Source organism: Armigeres subalbatus, chromosome 2, assembly GCF_024139115.2.
Source record: "Armigeres subalbatus isolate Guangzhou_Male chromosome 2, GZ_Asu_2, whole genome shotgun sequence".
Lineage (NCBI taxonomy): Eukaryota > Metazoa > Arthropoda > Insecta > Diptera > Culicidae > Armigeres > Armigeres subalbatus.
The window spans coordinates 382,055,223-382,075,284 of record NC_085140.1 but is presented as its reverse complement, the minus strand read 5'-3'; the positions used below and the strand labels follow the sequence as shown (position 1 = coordinate 382,075,284).

The 20,062-nt window shown below is 41.0% G+C and overlaps 1 protein-coding gene across 6 annotated transcripts in view; it reads left to right on the top strand.

The window, feature by feature from the left end:
- LOC134213147 (protein tiptop) overlaps positions 1–19,848 on the top strand; it is a 135,812-nt gene extending 115,964 nt beyond the window's left edge. For all 6 annotated transcript variants that reach the window (XM_062691791.1, XM_062691794.1, XM_062691793.1 and 3 more), the window contains exon 3: positions 13,068–19,848. In XM_062691791.1, coding sequence (XP_062547775.1) covers positions 13,068–16,449 — 3,382 coding nt within the window. In that variant the 3' untranslated portion in view covers positions 16,450–19,848. The remainder of the gene's footprint in view (positions 1–13,067) is intronic.
- Positions 19,849–20,062: the final 214 nt, after the last annotated feature.

The window sequence follows — 20,062 nt, the reverse complement described above, 5'->3', positions numbered from 1 at the left end:
GCCATTAAAATGAGTTATGACTCAGTGACAGCATCGACATTTAAGCGACCCATTCGTCATCAGTAGTGCTGTGTTTCGTTCGCGGGTCAAGAGTGATGCTGTTTCTGATCACTCAACTGTCGCACTAATTGAAAAGCCAGAACTCGTGGGACTCGACTTCAAAAGCAGTGAGCCTGAACCCAAAAAATATCAAATAGGGTGACGCAAGATCGAGCTGATTTATAATTGTGCACTTATCATTTTGAAGCTCTGGTTATGCGTTTAATAGTGAAATACATGTATCGATGTTGTGGTGTGGGATACACTCCGTTAATACTAATAAATCAGATTTTCCATGGTCCTTCTAAGGTTCAAGCAATTACACAATGATTCGTTTTGAAAATTTGCCCAAATGTGTGCAGACAACGAATATCATTTTTCGGGTCGCCCTATCGCACATATGACGAAATGAGGAAGGTCTCCACTGCTTGTAAACCCCTACTGAAGTGTGTCAAACTAAGTCAAGAATGCTCGACTAATAAATAACGGTTGGAGGCAAATAAATTGTGTTTCTTATTCTTTTCGTGGATTTTTTTTTGCGTTTGACACACTCTGCGCTCCACGGCGGGAGTTGCTGTTCTGTTCTCCTCCTGCTGCTGCTGCAATCATCCATCCGTAGCGGGCGATGTGTCTCCGCTCCGTTCCAGCCATCAGCTCAAGTTCACTCGTTGACTGATTCCGGAGTTCGATCTAGCCCTAGCCTATAGAGGAGGGTTTCTTTTTTTTTCGGGCACACATGTTGCCGAGCAGGTACCGATCGACCTCTGGGTTCGGTTCGGTGCGGGTCTACTTTCTCGGAATAAGTGGCACCTAACATTGCGTCAGCAAACGGCGACATCGGTCGAAAAGACCTTGGACAAAATGTGCTCTTCGAGAGGGAACGTATGCTGGCCCGGTCGGAGGGAGAGCGACATAGTTCTCCGTGGAGGGGTCTTTGACTTTATTCTAATGGATCGGAGGAAAGGAGGTGGGCCATAATTCAAATTCGACATAATTGCCAGTGACGGGTGATTGAGTTATGGTTTCCTTTCGCAGCGTGGCATGGATTCTGACAAGCTCGGGTCGGAATGGTGAAAGAAATGGGAAATTTTACTTTTTGTGAAAGCATTCGATATGCTCTTCATAGTTTCATCTTAGTACGGAGAAAGTTTTCACAGTAAATTTTCTTTACTCGGTGTTCTGTGATAAAATGTATTTTATAAAGCTTCGTAATTTTAGGCTTTCAAATTTTACCTTCTTTCAAACCCGATTTTTTTTTTGATAACTAAACAAGGGAGATTTTTCTGCAGAATGAAAAATGAAACAAAAATTGACTTTTGTTAATAAGATCCAGTTATTTTGTTAAAGGACATCCAAAATACAAAATCACATTTCAAAATCACAAAGGAAATGGCAAAATGGCATATCAGAATAGTGTATCCAACCACGAGCGACTGGTATCTAGGCTATTTAGAAACAAGAATGTGCCACTAATAGGAGGATTTATTCGGTTTATAAAAAAGAAGGAATTTCACTATCCAAACCATGCTACGATATCCTTAATGAAACCCCTTTCAGGTGCAACAAGGGTAATAAATATTCCACATGAGCAGCATAACCACAGCTTCCTCTAATTATGGCAGCCCGACCCGATAACAACTCGTGATCCAAGGTTTCCAGAGAACCGCATATTCCCCTTCTTCGTAGCTGCACCGCAAGGACCGCTCAAATTAATCTGTTATCAGACCTATTGAATTCAATTATGGAACCGTTTAGCAACAATCGAAACAAAGCGCGGGCACACAAACACACGCGGTTCTGTGGATAGTTACGTACCTGTGTGTAGTTAGCTGGACGTGGTGTGCTGACCGGGTTTGATCGAAATCGATCCTCACGAATACACCGCGGTATCGAAACATGGCGGCGAACGATGACTGTGTAGAAGCAATTAAGCAGCCAGCATTGGCTGAAAAGGCGATCGCGCATGATCCGTCGGCATTCGTTACTCCAGTCGATAAATCAATCGTGCTTATCTCTTCCAACATGTTTTATGTTTTAAGACCAATTGATGCCTCTTTGGTTCGTCGCCGTTTTTCGACGAACAACGACGTCTGTGCGTCTGTCTTTGTGCTGCATGCGCGTTCTCTATGCCCGCTCGTAGCTCTCGGGGCTCTTGGCCTGGTATCGCAATCCACCGGTTCTGCATTTTGAGTGGGCAAGAACGCACAAGACATCTTCAGAGACATCAAAAGTCAATCCAAAGGCAAGCTTTGACGCTCAGTGTGGGACCATTTTTGTCTTTCCGGGGTACGTACGGCCCGCTTCAGCACTTGGATCTGGAAATTAATCTCTTTTTAACTGACAAAAGTTAATTTATTGGTTTTTCTCCTTTCTCCGCGCCAGTTTTCACCCCGCATATGCGCTGCTTGAAGAGCTGCCTCACCCATCCCACGAAGTGGCATTCCTCCGTTCGGGTTTTCTTTTTTTGAAATATATCTTTTCTATCGCTCTGGAACAAAAATTGAATTCCAGAGTAGGTATCACTCCTAAAAGGCACTGTATGTGGAAAGTAAAGAAAAAATCCCCAGAACAGGAAATCATCAGCAGATGACAGAAACGCGCATATAGCTCTGGTTCATACACAAAAAAGAATAGAACGGAGAATCTTCAAATTTCTCATAAATTGTAATTTATGACTTTTCCATTTCTGAACTCGTCGTCGCGTCGTGGTCCCATATTTGATTCGCCGTTGAGGGATAATATGTTGTTAGTATGCCGGTCCAGAAAACTATGTCTCACAGTGAATTATAAGATTGACGAGGTCGAATAAAAACACAGTGGGACAAAGTTGTGGGATTCGGCGATCAGAAGTATGATTCTCGTCTAAGTTTTTTGACGGTGCGATGTAGCAGTACGTATTTCGTCCATTAATCGATAGTTGTAACTGGTTTACTACTCAGCGTTGATGCCTAATTCTACATTCCCGAAAATGTGCGCTGATTTGCATACAAAATAGCCATGTTTACGGATCAAAGTCTCCATTCCAAACGATTAGATTGAGTCAATAGTTTGCCTCCCAGCTTAAAATGACCTAAATTCTCTATCAAATTATGTTGATCATATGCATGTTGACAGATGACGCACGTTTTAGATGGAAATAATTATAAAGCCACAACTTTATTATATGCTTCATATAAGTGGAAAGCATAATGAAAAATTAGGCACTCTCAAGCAATGTGAAAATTTAATACAATTTCAAAACTTTCGGTTTTGATTCTTTCTATTTATTCAAAAATGGGCTGAAAGGTTCTTTAATAAAGATAATAATAATAATAGGCTTGAGAGTCACATGGCTGTTTATTTTTTTCTTTTTATTATATACTGCCGCTTCAGCGTCATATTCAGGACGTCGTAGGTTCAATCCCAGACCCGTTCCATTCTTCTACTTCACATTTCCCACTATATTTCTCATGTTCCATCAGTGGCGTAGCCACGGGGGTAGTTTTGGACATAAACACCCCCCCCCGGAAAAAATTTCAGAAGAAATTTTTTTTTCGAACCTTCTCGAATTGAAAAAAATGTTCAGAATCCTCCCCCCCAGACCAATTTTCTGGCTACGCCACTGTATTCCATCAATCGCTTGAACTGGAAATGGAATCCGTACTGTTTCCACTTCCATCCCATACCTTCAACACCTTCTAACAGTAACTGCTTTCGTTCATTAAAGCTTTGATTCATGTAGAAATTCTAATAACATTTCCTGTAGAAAATTTTGGGAGAATTTCTACAGGAATTGGATAAGACGCCCATGAGTAGCCTTCTTCCCAGAGTTCGCCCACCTATTTTGAAATTTTCATTTCTCAAAAACTTTTTTAATACAATTTTCCAGCAATTATTAAAAAAAAACTTGGACTTTAACTGTTTTCGAAAACTAGGATGAGGGCGAGTTATGTTACCATATTGGAGCTATGGGTGTCTTACCCTTTCCGAACAATTTTCCGTAGGAAAGAATTTATTGTTGAAATCCAAAGATGTTTTCTTTGACATATTTTTTTAACGGGGAAGGGCCGTTTGGCCGAAGGGCATTTGGACCGAAAGTCGTTTGTCAATTAATCGTACAAACCATTAGGCCAAAACCCAATAGTGCTTGGTGGCCTTGTGTCACTGCTTCTGCCTCATAAGCAGGAGATTAAGGGTTTGATCCCTGGCCCTTTCCAATTAAAAAAAAAAGCGGGCTTGGTAGTCGTATGGCTACTGCTTCTGCCTCATACGCAGGAGGTCGTGGGTTCAATCCCAAGTCCGTTCCATTCTCCAAAAAAGGTGCTTGGTGGCCTTGTGTCACTGCTTCTGCCTTATAAGCAGGAGATTAAGGGTTTGATCCCTGGCCCTTTCTAATTTCCTATTAGATAATTTCATTAATCATATAACTCAATCTCTTTGCAAATCAAATTCTCATTGCTAGCAAGTATGATTCTAAATATAGAATTGTTATAAAAAGCTGCCTGTTACTTCGTAGCAGTAAATAAAATGTAAAAATAGATTGGTATTCATTTGTACCCGCATACGAATGCTATATACGGTCGCTACGCTCGTGCAGGCCTCATACAAGTAAGAATGTGTGAGGTTGATGTGCGGGTAGCGATGGTGTGGTAGACGTGTGCGTGGTATTAGAATCCAATAGCATTCAAATTCTAATTGTAAAAAATGAATCCCATTAGAATTCACTTTAATACTTTCTCATTACTCTAGTACTTCTAATTCTCATTCATATATTCCTATCCCATAGATCGCATCACTTACCAAAGTGAATCCAGATAATATATCCCTTCATACTAACACAATATCCTATCCTAAGACTATCGTGGAGATGCAGAGGTATACTCGGTCTCTAGTAGCAACGAGAGTTGAACTAATAATCCTTCCTTCCCTTGATGACCGTAAGGACGTGGCCGGCGCCGTAATTGACTTAGTAAAATGCATTGAATTTCCGAAATTTGCACATTGAGAATGATAGCTAAAACCCAAGCTCCATTCAATTGGTTCCCTGTGCAATTTCGCAAGTTCTAGTCAATCACGGAGTAGCAACTACGAATTGTACGGTTATCCTGCTCATGCTCATGCTCATGCTCAAACCATTAGGCCAAAACCCATCTGGCCGAGTTTGTGATCTGAATGAAATGGGCATGCGGTCGAGAATGTCGTTCGAACGAACAAGTAATTTGGCTGCAGAAAAGTCTGAAATGGAAATACGGGCGAACATTTCGATCGGTGAATAAGCTGTTTGGCTGTGCAGTTGTTTGAGAATTCGTTTGAAAATTCCGTTAACCTTCCGAGACTCGCTAAGCCCTGAATTACTTATGCAGTATCGCTTTCGTTGTGTGCGTCCCAAGGACCTGTTTGATCAACGGTAAATCAGACGCGAGCAAAAGATGCTCGCCGATTCGTTTTGGATTAGAGGATTAAGTAATGTTACGTACAAATTAAGATTCTCTCTATTTTGCTTTTGATGGATTAGAGAATTTGTTGCGCTCTGAATTAGCGGATAAAGAAGGCTACGTACGTTTTCTATATTTTGTATAAATTGTTTAAATATTCATGCATAATGGTCGTACTGTAGGGTTTAGTGTCGGAGACTATTTTGTAGTTGTGTACGATTTTGATTTGCATTGATTTTAGTTCACAGATCGCCGTTTATCTAGATCTCAAGTTTGTAGAAATCAGCAAAGATTCATATTTGCACGAATACCGTAGAACTCTTTGTAAAACGTTTTGAAGATTAATAAATTAATTACTGTTAACTTTTCAACATTTGTGTAAATTGGTTGTATTTATTTTAAACTATCAAACATGATATGCAAAAGGTACACTTTTCCATTAAAAAGGTAAAAGCTCTCGTTGGCCAATATTTCTTTTATTCTGATATGGGTTCGTTGTTTCTGTTTGACAGTTAGGTTAGGGAAATATCACAACATGTTGAATAACTCAAGCTACAAGTTTACTTTAAAGCAACTGTGCTGTCGGTCTGAGACAAAACATTGTTTAATTCTCATTGAAGGCTATTCAATTATTATATTTTCGTGTTTGGTCTAAACATCCTAGAGCAAAGATAATACTGCAACGTATTAGAAACTAAGGACTTTTCATTGCGCTGTATTCCTCCTCGAATTTTATATTTCCACTTTACATACACCTGTTTCATATATTATTTCTATCACATTTCTCTTTTCTCGAATGTTTTTCGGCGTAATTATTACTACATTCAAAATGTGAAAATTAACATAATTTATATAATTTATGTTCTAGCAATGCTAGAACACTTACCAAGATAAATCCAGCCCAATGTATAGTAAATTCAATTCCACTGAGATTGGTGGAGATTTGAGTTGTACTCAATCTCCAATGCCCAAGCAGCACGGCACCGTTATTGACTCTTTGTACAATAGAAATTATGCACAACGGTAATGTGAAGTCAGTCCTAATCTTTATCAATTGATTTCTTGTGGAGCCCCATAATTCACATTGTTGACACACTTTCACTTCGAATGATTCATATCCTCGCGTTGGAAAATGACAATATAGGCGATATAGTAAAAATTTAAATGAACCATCGCTCACTTTGAGTAATTGATTGTTTATCCTCGCGATCGACGAACAATTGGACATAGTGCGCGATCAAACGCGTTCAGAGCCGCAGAACTTTCTCTGTGTTATTTTGTTCTGTCCTATGCGGTCAAAAAGAAAATTATTATTGCGTGAGCGAACGTGTTTTGGAAGTGCAGAACTATCTCCAGATTCACGTTTTTTTGTTATGCCTTATGCGGTTGAAGAGAAAATAATAAGTGCGTGATCGATCGTGGAACCCTCCTTAGCCGTGGGGTAAGATGCGCGGCTACAAAGCGAGCCCATGCTGAGGGTGGCTGGGTTCGATTCCCGGTGCCGGTCTAGGCAATTTTCGGATTATCTCAACTTCCCTGGGCATAAAAGTATCATCGTGCTGGCCTCATTATATACGAATGCAAAAATGGTAACCTGGCTTAGAAACCTTGCAGTTAATAACTGTGGAAGTGCTTAATGAACACTAATCTGCGAGGCGGCTCTGTCCCAGTGTGGGGATGTAATGCCAATAAGAAGAAGAAGAAGAAGATCGATCGTGTTTTGAAAGTGAAGAACGATTTCAAGATTCACGTTTTTTTCCTCTGCTTTCTCCGTTCAAACTAACTACACGTTACACACGGCATTCCGTTTACCAAAACGAACCTAGCTGCACTCCCTACCCCTATATGCAATATCCCAGTGATTTATCGTGGAAGTGCGGATGATTCGTCGGCTTCCATCAAAACGTCAACGTATCACGTCAACATTTTCCTACACATTTCTCAATTGACCTGCATTCGGGCACAGCCGGCGCCGGTATTGGCCTAATTTTTGGTCACCAGTTTTTACACATTGAGAATTATGTTAGTCCCAAACATCGTCTGTTAGTTCTCCGTGTAACTACAGTTGGCCTGGCAATAACGGAGTAGCAACCGTGGGTGGTCAATCATATGCTTGGCCAACGGCAAATGACCTGTTGGAGCAAACGACTTTTTTGCCAAATCACTTCCAGCCCAATATTTTTTTTAGGTGACTTTATTTTTGTGATTTTTTAAATAATTGTCATAAGTTTATCACATCGATGACATTTTTGCCCATACCAATTCTAACATAATAACCATTTCGTTCAAACGTTCGATTCAGCTTAACGAGTTACTCGGCCAAGTGGCATTCAAACAAATGGCTTTTAGCCGAGTGACTTACGGCCAAACGATGTGAAGTATGTTAGGCCTAATAAATCATTAGGCCGAAAATGCCATTAGGCCTTGGCCATCGGATTTGGAACGGACTGCATGGCGGCCACATACCATTCGCCCCAATAACTCTACTGACCTCGAATGACCTGTGCCCAACTTCGCGGATAGTTGTCATTTCTTTTCTCGGTCCAAGACCCTTTTCACTGTCGGTTCACTGGAACACTCCAATGGCGATGGAAATGCCTTTTTGCAACATTTGCGCGTAGGATAAAACACGAATAAACTTCCACATCCTCAAGTTGCAACAGCCCTAGCAGCACACATGTTGCACATGGATTACAGTAACTCATATGTGACCAGATTCAGTTACAAATGCGAAGAAAACCTTTTTGTTCACTACTTCCCAGTTATTTCAAATGGCGGCACAGGACCAAGTTCCGCCAAGTTCTGTAAAACGTTCTTACGATTCTATGAAAGAACAAAACCACCTAACAACAAAACTAATGTGGGTTATGCAGGCTCTTAAAAAAAAGAGAAATATAGAAAATAAAGGAAATATTTAGCAACTGATAGTAATGGATTTTATGAGGAATCAGCCTTTGCTTATCGAATACATAAAGCTTATGAGTAGCTTCTCCAGTAACCGAGGATGATTTTGATCATTTAGTAATATGGGCTCGATTCTTTAGTAGTTTGTCAATAACTCATTCCAGTAGCTGAGTTCCAAAAAGGATTGTATAGTGCGAAGACTTTTCTTAAACTCGGTCTAGTAGTTCATTGTTGGAATTCCACTAATAACGGAGTTGCAGTATTTTTCATTAATTGGAGCAGGAAAAGCCCTTAGGAGTGGTATTCATTTGAACTACTTCTCTCTTAGGCATAAAATCTCCTATTCTTTTCAAATATGTTATGTAGTAGATACACTTAAAATGAGAATTATTTCTCTTTTAAGACAGTGAAATAAGTTCATCAATTAATACATTATTCACATAATATTCTCAATGTCTTATAAATTATAATTTACCAACAACTAATGTTGAATTCAACACAGCACTATTCAAGTCAATCCATGGTTAGCATTAATAATTATCTTAAGTTCGTTGGGAGCTTGGCGACAGATGGTTTCGCAGGAATGGTTAATCTTTGACAGATGCTACTGAATGAGTAGCTTACTGGTTCCACAATACATCGGCGATTCTGAGTATCAAGGAACTGCTGGAACTGTAGAGGCATCTGTAGCCACGACATCATCTGGAGATCAGCAACGACAGACTGCGCTGGAACCATTGAATATTTTTTAAGAGAAAGCAGTATCTTGGTAACTTAAGCTGAATGATTGAAATTTCGTTATCATTTCGTATGAGCTACTGCAACTACGCTTGAACTTTAACTTTAACTTTAACCCTTCACACTAAAAGTCGCATTTTGAAATTTAGGCTCTGGAATGAATTATTAACAATTTTCTAAATGATCGGACCTGAATTACTGAATGATCAAAAACACCTTTGCCAGTAAAATTTCGCGTATCTTTGTGCAGGCAAACAAATATTGCCAAGTCCAAGCAAAACTGTACAGAAACGAAATATAACAAATTTAGTTTGCGATCGTGGCAAAAAAATGTTTAATTAATATAGAGTAAATGGTCCGATAAGCGTGGGTGTTCCTATAGTTGCGGTAGTATACTTTTTAGAGAATATACGAAATAATCGTACCAACCCAGATTTTAAGTCAATCAGTTGACGTGTCACAACACGAAACAGAAGAAAACAGCTTAGGGTATGTCTCATTTGGAGAACTTAACTGAAATTAAACTTAAAAGTGGCATTTCAATAATTTTCGAATAACCCTGCTCACAGAGCAAGATTACTTTTGAAATATCGAATCATTTTTCATCGATATCTTATTGGAATTGCTGATTAGCAGCAGCCATTCTTATGACCGGGTGATTTTTAAATTTTCGAAGTGTCACTTTGAGGTTCAAATCTCCAAATGAGACAGACCCTCAAAACCGGTGAAGTAATAAGAAGATTCTTAACTTTTTTTTCTCGTCTTTGTACCAATAGTTGCGAATCCCGTATAAGACCAATGGGATTTGCAGATATAGGAACATGAGTCATGAAATACCGCAACTATTAGAACAATGCCCCAATAATTGGAGAATTAGTTTTACTTAGTAAGGCTGGATTCTGTGGCAACTTCAACACTTTTTTATGCAAAATATAGCTAAAGAGCTTTTGAACTCTATCTCAAGGTAAGCAAAATGAAGTATAGATTCAGTGAAAGGAACCAAATAGCATTGGAAGGTGCTTAGATCCTCCCCTATTGGATATTAAACCCTAGATATTTTATTCTCAGTTTTTCAAATTATGTCAATTATTCATAAGAACAGAAGGACGTGTAAATAATGGAAAAGAGTTTTGATGAAAAACAATTTGGTGTAAAATTGTATTGCAAAGAAAATATTTTGGAAATTATTGACAAACTTTTTTACTCGGCCTTACTTGATTTTAGCGATTTTTCTTCATATTTACAAACTTTCTATATGCCATAACTTTGTTGAATTCAAGATTTATATACATATGCTGCCGTTAACCGCAAGTCGAGCACATCTGTATATGGGCCTCCATATACAGATGTGCTCGAGTTGCGGTTACCGGCAGTATGCATATCAATAGAAAACTAGACACCTTAGCTAACTACTGATGGATACATTAATGTGATTTCGTCAAAAGAAAAAAAAATGCCACTTTTTTATGTAGTAAATTTTGACCAGATATTTTCTTTAACCTTTAGTGGTCACGATAACTTTTTCGTTAATCAATATAAAAAGAATTGACAAAATTACTTTTGAAAGGACGAAATAAATCTTTAGAGGGATAGATACCATTATTATGGAGTACCACTTTTTTCTTCGTTTTTATATTTTTGAAATATGAAATATGAGGACAATTTTGGAATGCAAACTCCAATCGGGTCAGTTTTTGATAGCAAACAAGCTGCTAAGCTTCGAATATTAATATCAGTACTAGTTGCTGTTTCCAAAGTTTCGATGCTCACATCTGGTAAATGCTGTGGTGTAAAAAAATAGCAAACATGTGTGCTCAAGTACATATCAACTTTGCAGCATATCAACAGCATATCAACTTTTAGTCACATACATTCCGAAACTTATACTTTTCATTAACTTATGAATGTTGTTAGCTTTTTGGTATGGGATCATTCATTAGGTGGCATAATGAAGAGTATAAGTATTTTCGTATGGTTTTTTGCCATAACATATAAAAGGTTATTTTTTTATGTGTTCCATTCTCGATCTCTCCTTATATCGATAGTCCCTTTAGTATCGATATGTGGAGAGGCGACTGTATTCTTCTTTTGGCAATCATTCAGTCCAACTTGTGGCGTATTGAGTAAAACAATATATCGGGAAGCTCTCGATTTTTACAGACGAGATATGTAATCGTCTGTAGCTACTGTATATGCGTGTCTGTTCGACCATGTGTCAGCAATAAAACATCGTATTGACATTTCGCACTTATGATAATTATAAGTTGTAATTATAATTATAATATATCACTGTTGTGAGACAGGTTGTGCCCACAACCGGTTAATTTCCCTTACATTCATAATATTTGTCGAAATTTGGCCACCCTATTCATCCAGTGTTGCTTTCGGTCGAAAATGGGCCGGATGACAAAGAAAAGGCGGCAATCGATTACCGTCGAATCGATACCGAAGCCGCGCTTCTGATCGCCGTCATCGATCGTAAATATGTCGTTCGATTGTCGGGAGGCGTGGCCAGCTCGCAAGACACTGTCCTTTTTTGATTTACATGTCTTCGGGTGGTTCTCGCTCTTGGCTCTCGTTTTTACCACGGGTCGAGATGGACGCGCTGGGATGGAAAAGAGGGTTGAAAAAATAAATCTATGATTAATGACAGACCACTCACATGTCATCTCTGCTCCGTCTAGCGACGGTGCCGGCGACGGCGGCAAAGTGGACGAAGGAAAACCTGTCCCAGTTGATGTTCTCTTGATCACTCCGTTCGTCTCGGCACTGACTGGGTGGAAGAAAAGGAAGGGATCTGTCTCATGCTGACATTTTCGATGATGTAGGCAAAACGGTTCCAGAAATACGGCCGTGGAATGGGAGAACGTGAGATTGAAAGCATAATATCGAATCAACCGAGAACCCCGCAGCTTACGCACATCATTATATGTGAAAATTGTAGATAAATTTTAAAATTTATTTCTGAACCATCATAAATATGATTTATTCGATAATAATTCTCGTATCACACTCGCACTCATGTTTCAGCCATAGACGATGGTCCATTGCACGAACGTAATTTCGACTCGACTGAATAAACACGGAGGGGACGAAGAAAAATGGCGTACATCTACAATTTTCTGGTAGACAAACAATTTATGTTTTCTAGATCCGGAGGTTTCAGATACAAAATCTGCTCTGACAACGGGAATCATCATCATCAACAACTGCACCATTTCTGTCATTTTCGACCGCATTGGCTTTCTGTGCGATGAAATGAGCCCCGAATCACCCACCATGTCTATGTGGCAATGATGATCTATGCTTTATGGCTGTCAACCTCCCACCCACCGCCGTCTTTCCGCTCAATGGCTTTTCAGTTTTAATCACGATGGTGGTGGATGGTGCGCTCGAACGCACATGATGAACACCCGTTTGGTACATATCATATCATCACGAACCGAAACGAAGGAGAGACACAAATCGAAGAGACAGGGAGAGAGAGAATGAGCGAGCGTCCAATAGCTCATCCGTCTCGTAGTGGCTTCGGCTACGTTATTTCGCTATGATAATAATAATAATAAACTCGTAATAAAACAATAACTGTAAATCAAGTCGAATTGACAATGACAGAATTATCCAATAACATCTAACTATACACACAACTATAAATCAATTTTCATTCAGTCATTTAAACATTTTATAGATTATGCTCGCTTGGATCGCGCTCGGCTACATGATGCCCCCGATCTCAGATGAATGAGTTTTTGTATACATATAGGCGTGTGGTGAACATTATGAGCGCGTGGCGAAGGTTACGAATGTTTTTTGTTTCATTAGGGAAGTCCAAATGCTCCTATTTTCGTTTGACCACATATCATCGATTTCGTTTCCATCGCTGTTCTTTGAAAATATCTACTCACTGTATCGATCAAGCATTCTTTATCGTTTTCTAACTCTTTCCCCATTCTTTTATCTCCTTCTTTACAGTGAAATGGCCAGTCCTAGATGCCAATCGAGGGAGTCATCCGGCGGCGGACGTTGCCCTTCGGACGAATCAATTCGCTCCGAGGGCGACCGGGACGGACAGAATTCGGGTGCCAACGTGAGCCCGGTTTCGATCACGCTCCCACCCACCCTCGCGCCAGCAGCTGCCGCCGCTCTCCTGCCTCAGCATTCTGCCGCCATGGCCGCCTACCTCAACGTTGCGGCCGTAGCGGCACAGCAGAACCGACTGCTGCTAGGATCCCCGCTGGCCGGACTAGCAGCCGCTCGCAATGGATCTCCGCCGATTCTACCTCCGCTGGCGTCCCCGACCGACGAAAGTGACGATGCTGTGCTGGACTTTAGCAAAAAACGATCCGACAGTGGCACGGCTGACGAGGACGCTAATAGCGACTGCGACGACGGAGATGCTGTGAACCTGAGCGGAAAATCCGGCGATAACAGCCCACTGGATTTGTCGGTTAGCACTAGGAAACGATCCGGTGATGACTCCGAATCGCCTCCACCAAGGAAAACCCCCCGTTCTATGGAGTACAAGCCATCAATTGTGAGTCCTTGGAGCTCTCCAGTTGGACCACAGCTTCCGTACTTTGCTGCCGCCGTTGCCGCTGCCAGCATGTCTCCCAAAAATAATCACTCAGACTGGAACGGAAAGCACAAAGGCGTCGCCAATGAAGCCGCAAAAGCCTTAGAAAAAATGACCGAAATGAGCCGTTTGGGAGGGGACGAAATCTTTCGGCCATCGAACAATAATGCCGGAAGCGGTGGTGTTTCCTCTGCAGGCGGTGGCCGTCACAGCGCTTGGCAGTCCCATTGGCTCAACAAAGGTGCCGACTCAGCGAAAGATGTTCTCAAATGCGTATGGTGTAAGCAGAGCTTCCCGTCATTAGCTGCTTTGACTACTCACATGAAAGAAACTAAACATTGCGGCGTTAACGTTCCTCCTGGCACAGGGATGCCCCAGCAACCGATCCAGCAACAACCACCGAATTCGTCCATACAAAACACAGGTAGTAGTGCTTCCAACAAACCAACACCCAGTGAACTAAACCTGCTGATCAAGGAAACAATGCCTCTGCCGAGGAAATTGGTTCGCGGTCAAGATGTTTGGCTTGGTAAAGGAGCTGAGCAAACCCGTCAAATCCTGAAGTGCATGTGGTGTGGCCAAAGCTTCCGAACTTTAGCCGAAATGACCACTCACATGCAACAGACGCAACACTACACAAATATAATCTCGCAAGAACAGATCATATCGTGGAAATCAACGGATGACAAGCCCGGTGGCCCACCAGGACCCAGCGGTGGCAACACACCAGTTCCTCCCGGCGCAGCAAACGCTCCACCAGCACAGGCAAACAGTCACGTCAGTGCCGTTTTAACCTGCAAGGTTTGCGACCAAGCATTCTCCTCTCTGAAAGAACTCAGCAATCACATGGTCAAAAACGCCCACTATAAAGAGCACATAATGCGTTCAATCACGGAAACCGGTGGCCGTCGTAGGCAAACGCGGGAAAAGCGGAAGAAGTCACTTCCTGTGCGCAAACTGTTGGAAATGGAACGAGCTCAGCACGATTTCAAAAATGGAGATAACCCTGCAATGAATCCCGCTGCCAATAAACCTCTTCGCGACATGGGAGCCGGAAAAATAACCTGTGAAAAGTGCAATGAAAAGATCGAAACCACCATGTTTGTTGACCATATCAGACAGTGCATTGGTGGAACGGCAATCCTCCAAGCACAGCAGCAGCGAGAAAAACTTAAGAACGCTCTTCTGTCCAACACAATCATCCCTCCGGATTCGATAAGCCCAGTGACACCCACCAGTCGGGATGGTAGAAAATCTGTTGGAGATGATCTGTCGTCACCGCTTTCATTGCAGAAGTCGCCCATGCCAGCGGATCTATCTTCTCCAGCTTCAGCCAAGAAAGACGGAGAGAAAAGCTCCTCACCGTCGGTACTAAATGCAATAGAGCAGCTAATCGAAAAGAGCTTCGACACTCGATCGCGGCACCCGAACACGAACTTCGGCAACAATAGCCAAAGCACCACCCCATTGGGCTCGAGCATACTAAAACGGTTAGGAATCGACGAAAGCGTTGACTACACGAAACCCTTGGTAGACCCGCAAACGATGAATCTGCTTAGAACTTATCACCAGCAGCAGTACGTGGCGCAGTTTGGCCGGCGAGAAAGAAGCGGCAGCGAATCGAGTTCCATTTCCGAGCGAGGATCGAGCCGAGTGGATTCCCTAACACCGGACAAGAAATTTGACACGACTGGTCACTCGACGCCAAGGGGAACGCCGGAGAAACAGTTCTTGGATGACCACAACAATAGCGACGGGCAAGGTGCAGTGAACATCAAGCGAGAGATGCATAGCGACGATGAAGAAGAAGCGGATAAACATGAACCACCGAAAATCAAAATCAAAAAGGAGTTGGACGAAGATGACGAGGAGGGGCCGATGCGACCACCGAGTAAATCACACGAAGATGTGTTAGATATGGAGAAGGAATTGAAGCGGCGGAACAGTGTGGCATCCAGTCCTGCGCCAAGTCCACGAATGTCTACGGCCAGCGTGCCGTTGAGTCCATCAGCTAGTCCAATCAGTGATCATCATTCCATTACCTCGAGATCTACACCGGGTGGGGCGGACGGTGGTGGCGCGAGTAAAAAAGCATCAAGTGTGAGTGTGAGTAGCAGTTTGGGAGCATTGTCGTCGATGTTTGACAGTCTGACCGGAGCGAACAGTGTGGGCAATGCTGAGTCGGGTGGTACCGGGAAGAAATCCAGTGCGCATCCGTTGGCCGCTTTGCAGAAGCTTTGTGATAAAACGGAAACAACTCCGAATGCGAGGGGTGGCGCAAGCAGCGCTCTGCTATCGGCGACGACCAATGCTCCAGGAAGCAGGACCGCTCCTGGAGCAATACTGGCTTTTAGCTGGGCTTGTAACGACGCAGTGGTGTCAGATGAATCGGTGATCAAGTGTGCCTATTGCGATACAACGTTCACCTCAAAGGGTGCCTATCGGCACCACTTGTCGAAAGCTCACTTTGTAAATGATGACGTAATTCCAGATCCAAAGGGTTCTTCGATGAAACCCGGCTCTCCACTATCCCCAAAATCTACCGGTAGTGGGGTGACGGGTGGAGGTGGTCGCGACAGTGTAAACCGTTCCGACGGGGGAGGCACTCCCATTCCACCGAGCAGTGGTTGTGTCAGCACGGGGGGTGGAAACAGCAGTGGAAATGGACAGCCGAAGAGTCCAACGCCGGTGCAATCGCCGGCAACATTCGATGAAAGTCCGCACTCCAAGTTTCTTAAGTACACCGAACTGGCCAAGCAATTGTCATCCAAATACGTCTGACATTCCTAAGTTTGCATACGCGCTCTTGGCAAAACCCGGTAGGTTTGTTTCGTTTTCATGTTGTGCTGTATTTTTTATGTAAATATAATCCACCAAACGGTCGAAACGATGATGGACGGCCAGCGAGACAGAGCACGAGTATGGTTTGTGTACGAAGAAGGCGAAGTGGCAAAATAGCGCATCAATAAAATTGTTCGAGAGTAAGCGAGAGGGGTAGAGTCGAAGAAAACGAGGCAGTAAATAACGTATTTATGTGTGTATCCATTTCTGCTATGGTGCGTTCAATAACCACTTGAAGGAATGTAAACGACGAAGGAACGGATCAAAAGAAGACAGGGAAAGAGCGTGTGGGATGGCAGGGTCGCCAGGCCGTGCCGTGGTGATCAACAACAGAAGCGGCAAAGCCGACGGGAGCAGGTTTTTTCTTCTCTTCTGTATGCGGTCCGAGGCGGCCTCTTTAGAAGTGTTGGTAAATCTCTTTTTTCCGCTTCTTTTAAATCACTCGCTTTAATGACTGCTATATACACATCAGCAGTGGCCGCGGCGCAGTGGTGTGTGAGAAAAACTTTTACACATGCAAGTGTACGCCACACGACGCGAACGAGGCCACCTCAGCTGCTACTGCAAAAAGAACTCTCAGAGGAGGGAATATGAAGTAGAGCAAAGCACAACTTGCAACAGTGTGGGTTTGCCTCTAGAGTGCAGTTTGATTTTTTTTTCTTGTGCCATGAAGGAGGACGGAGAAGAAATCAATCAAGAAAATAAAACCAACGTCAGCGAAATCGCTGGGCTGTGCGCTTCGTGTGCCTTGGATTCGTTTGATGAGAGGAAGATGGAAGGGGTAAATACAGACAGAAAGCCATCGGAAGGCCGTCGCTGGTTGCAGAAAAACAAAATGGAGTTTGCATGGGGCTTTGAAAGATGGGACTAACCTCGCGGGCCTCGATGGTTTCCTGTTTGGCAAGTTCGATACGCTCAGTGACAAAAGCTTCTCGTTTGCTCTCATTCAATTACCTGTTGGTGTAATTCCCATAGCTCTGTTGGCAGGAAATCGTCATATGTAGAAAACTATGGTGGATCACATAAATTTACATAACGCATGTGATTACACATATCTTGAAAACAAAATAGAAAAGCAAAAATTATAAATTTTGGGCGGCTAAGTTTCAAAAATCAATCTCTGCAGTCATTCAAAAAGCAAAGATTTCTAAAATTTGTTATAATTATTTATGTACAAAACGAGAAAAATGCTGCAAACCGGAAATGCAAACCATACCTCTGTTATGCCATTTTAATATGTTTCATTTTATTGAAAAGATGGAGCGTTAAAACATTAAAAGAAATCCAGCTACGCGCGTCACAAATCAATATGAAAACTGAAATTTTAAGAATTTTCTCCTAAGTAGTACATCAAAAAGAAAATAAAACGTCAAGCTATACGATAAAATAAAACACGAACAAATGAGACCCAACTATCAAACGCCATTGTGAAACATTCTGCATGAAGCAAAATATGTTAAAATTATTCAATTTCAATCGAAAATTTGGTATACGTAATTTACACTGGAAAACAAACATAAGTATTATATTATCACTTCTGACCCTAATGAAAAAATAAGCGTTAAGCTGTTGTAATCAGCCACAGTAACAAAATTATACGAAATTGAAACTTTTGGTATACGGCGATGAAACACGATAAATCAACGGAGATTTAAAGAAATCCGGATTTCAGTTACAACCCATTGAACTTAAAAAAAAAAACAAAAGTATTATAGCATACTCATTGCGTGCCAAAATTAAACTTACATATAAGCAAGGAACGAGGGATAAGACATCTCTCGTCCATCAGTGAAAATAAAATGAAAATCAAAACTGCGTGAACATTATTAAGCTTCATTTCTCCACAAGCAGATAATAAACTGTACTGCTGTGTTCAATAACGTCACAGATCGCTGCACTAAGGGCAACCGAATAGTTTCGATTGCTCCCAGATTTGCATTTATTACATGTTAATATTTCTGTTTTCATTTATAATTTGTTTTCATTACTCCTAGGAGACAACTATGTGATTTCTGTGAATAGTGAACTGCTTTCACATCTTGTACAGCTACCCGCAAACTGAAGTAGGTTTTCATTTTGGTTCTGTTGAAAATAGATTTTGTTGTAAAACTCACAAATTGAAAATTACGTGGAATGCAATGTAAATACTAACAAGACGTACGCAGCTAATAACTTTCTTACAACCTAAATTAGTAGCAACAGAGTAAAATAAAACGACGTACGATCTGTAAGGTAAATCTTTGATTCAATATATGAATACAGCTTAGAGATACATACATTTTAGATATAGATCAATCTGAATACAGCGTAGGATAAATGAAGTAAAATAATTAAGCAACATAAACTCGTATTTATTGAAAACAATAAACTTCTGACAGATGGAAGTTGTAACAGTAACAGATCTAAACATCTTGAATAGTATTATTAAAAGAAAAATCTAAAATAACACGACTACGCCAATGGTACGAGTGAACAGAATACGACGCCGTATACGGATATGAAACTAAAAATCCAGTTACAATGGTATACTCGTGCAACACACTGAAATCAAATTGATGATACGAAACTTTAGAAGTAGCATATGAAAAACAGTCATCTTGGATAAGTCAAACGGAACTACAAGTACTAAAAGGTATACGTAATTATAAAAGTGAACGGATGAAAATAAATCAATTCGGAAAAATGACATGTCAAATTGAAAAATTGTAAATTTTGGACGATAAAATAAAACACTAGCATTAGCAATAAACTCTGGGGAGCCCTATCAATCTCTTTGGGAAAGCTATGTAGAGATTTACTCACATCACTTGAAATCGAATTAATAATAACGAGCGAATAGAAACCAGTGTATTTATAGTGATATCACATTACCAGAAAAGAAAAACGCTACATCAGATTCCCCAGAAATGATTTGATCCAGCTCTTGCGAGGCGATTTCATCAGATTGTTATTTTCCAGTTTAGTGCTCGAGCTGAAGTTTTATTTGAATTGCCGTCACTGCTGTGATGGCACCGCATCACAATTTGTTATTGCTTGGTAATTAAGGACTTTCGCTCACCTCAGAACACTAATCGCTGCTGCAGTTGATAATTTTCCAGTGAAACATCATCCGATTTCTTTTCATCCGCAACTGGTGATACACCAGCAACAAAACACAGCGCAAGTTGATAAAAACAAAAGAAAAACCTACACCCACTAAAAAGTAAATAAAATCTATAAATATAGATATAAATATATATTATACGAGATATAAAAATCAATTATTATTTAAATGCAATTTTTAAAAATTTTAAAAAGGAAAGCTCAAAATAAAAATATGTATATGTTAAAAATTTCAAATCAATATTTGTTTTATTGTATTTTCTTGAATGTTATTTTGAAAGAAATTGTTTTCCTTCCAGTTTCGGTTTATGTGCCCGAATTTGCTTGTTAGAAGTTGAATAGTACTGAGAATTTGGGACATTTTTTTCTGCATCGGAGTTTCTTTGTAATTAAAGCCTCAATTTTTAACGGATTTTTTTTCCGGTTTCGGGTTTGTTTTGATTTTAGGAAT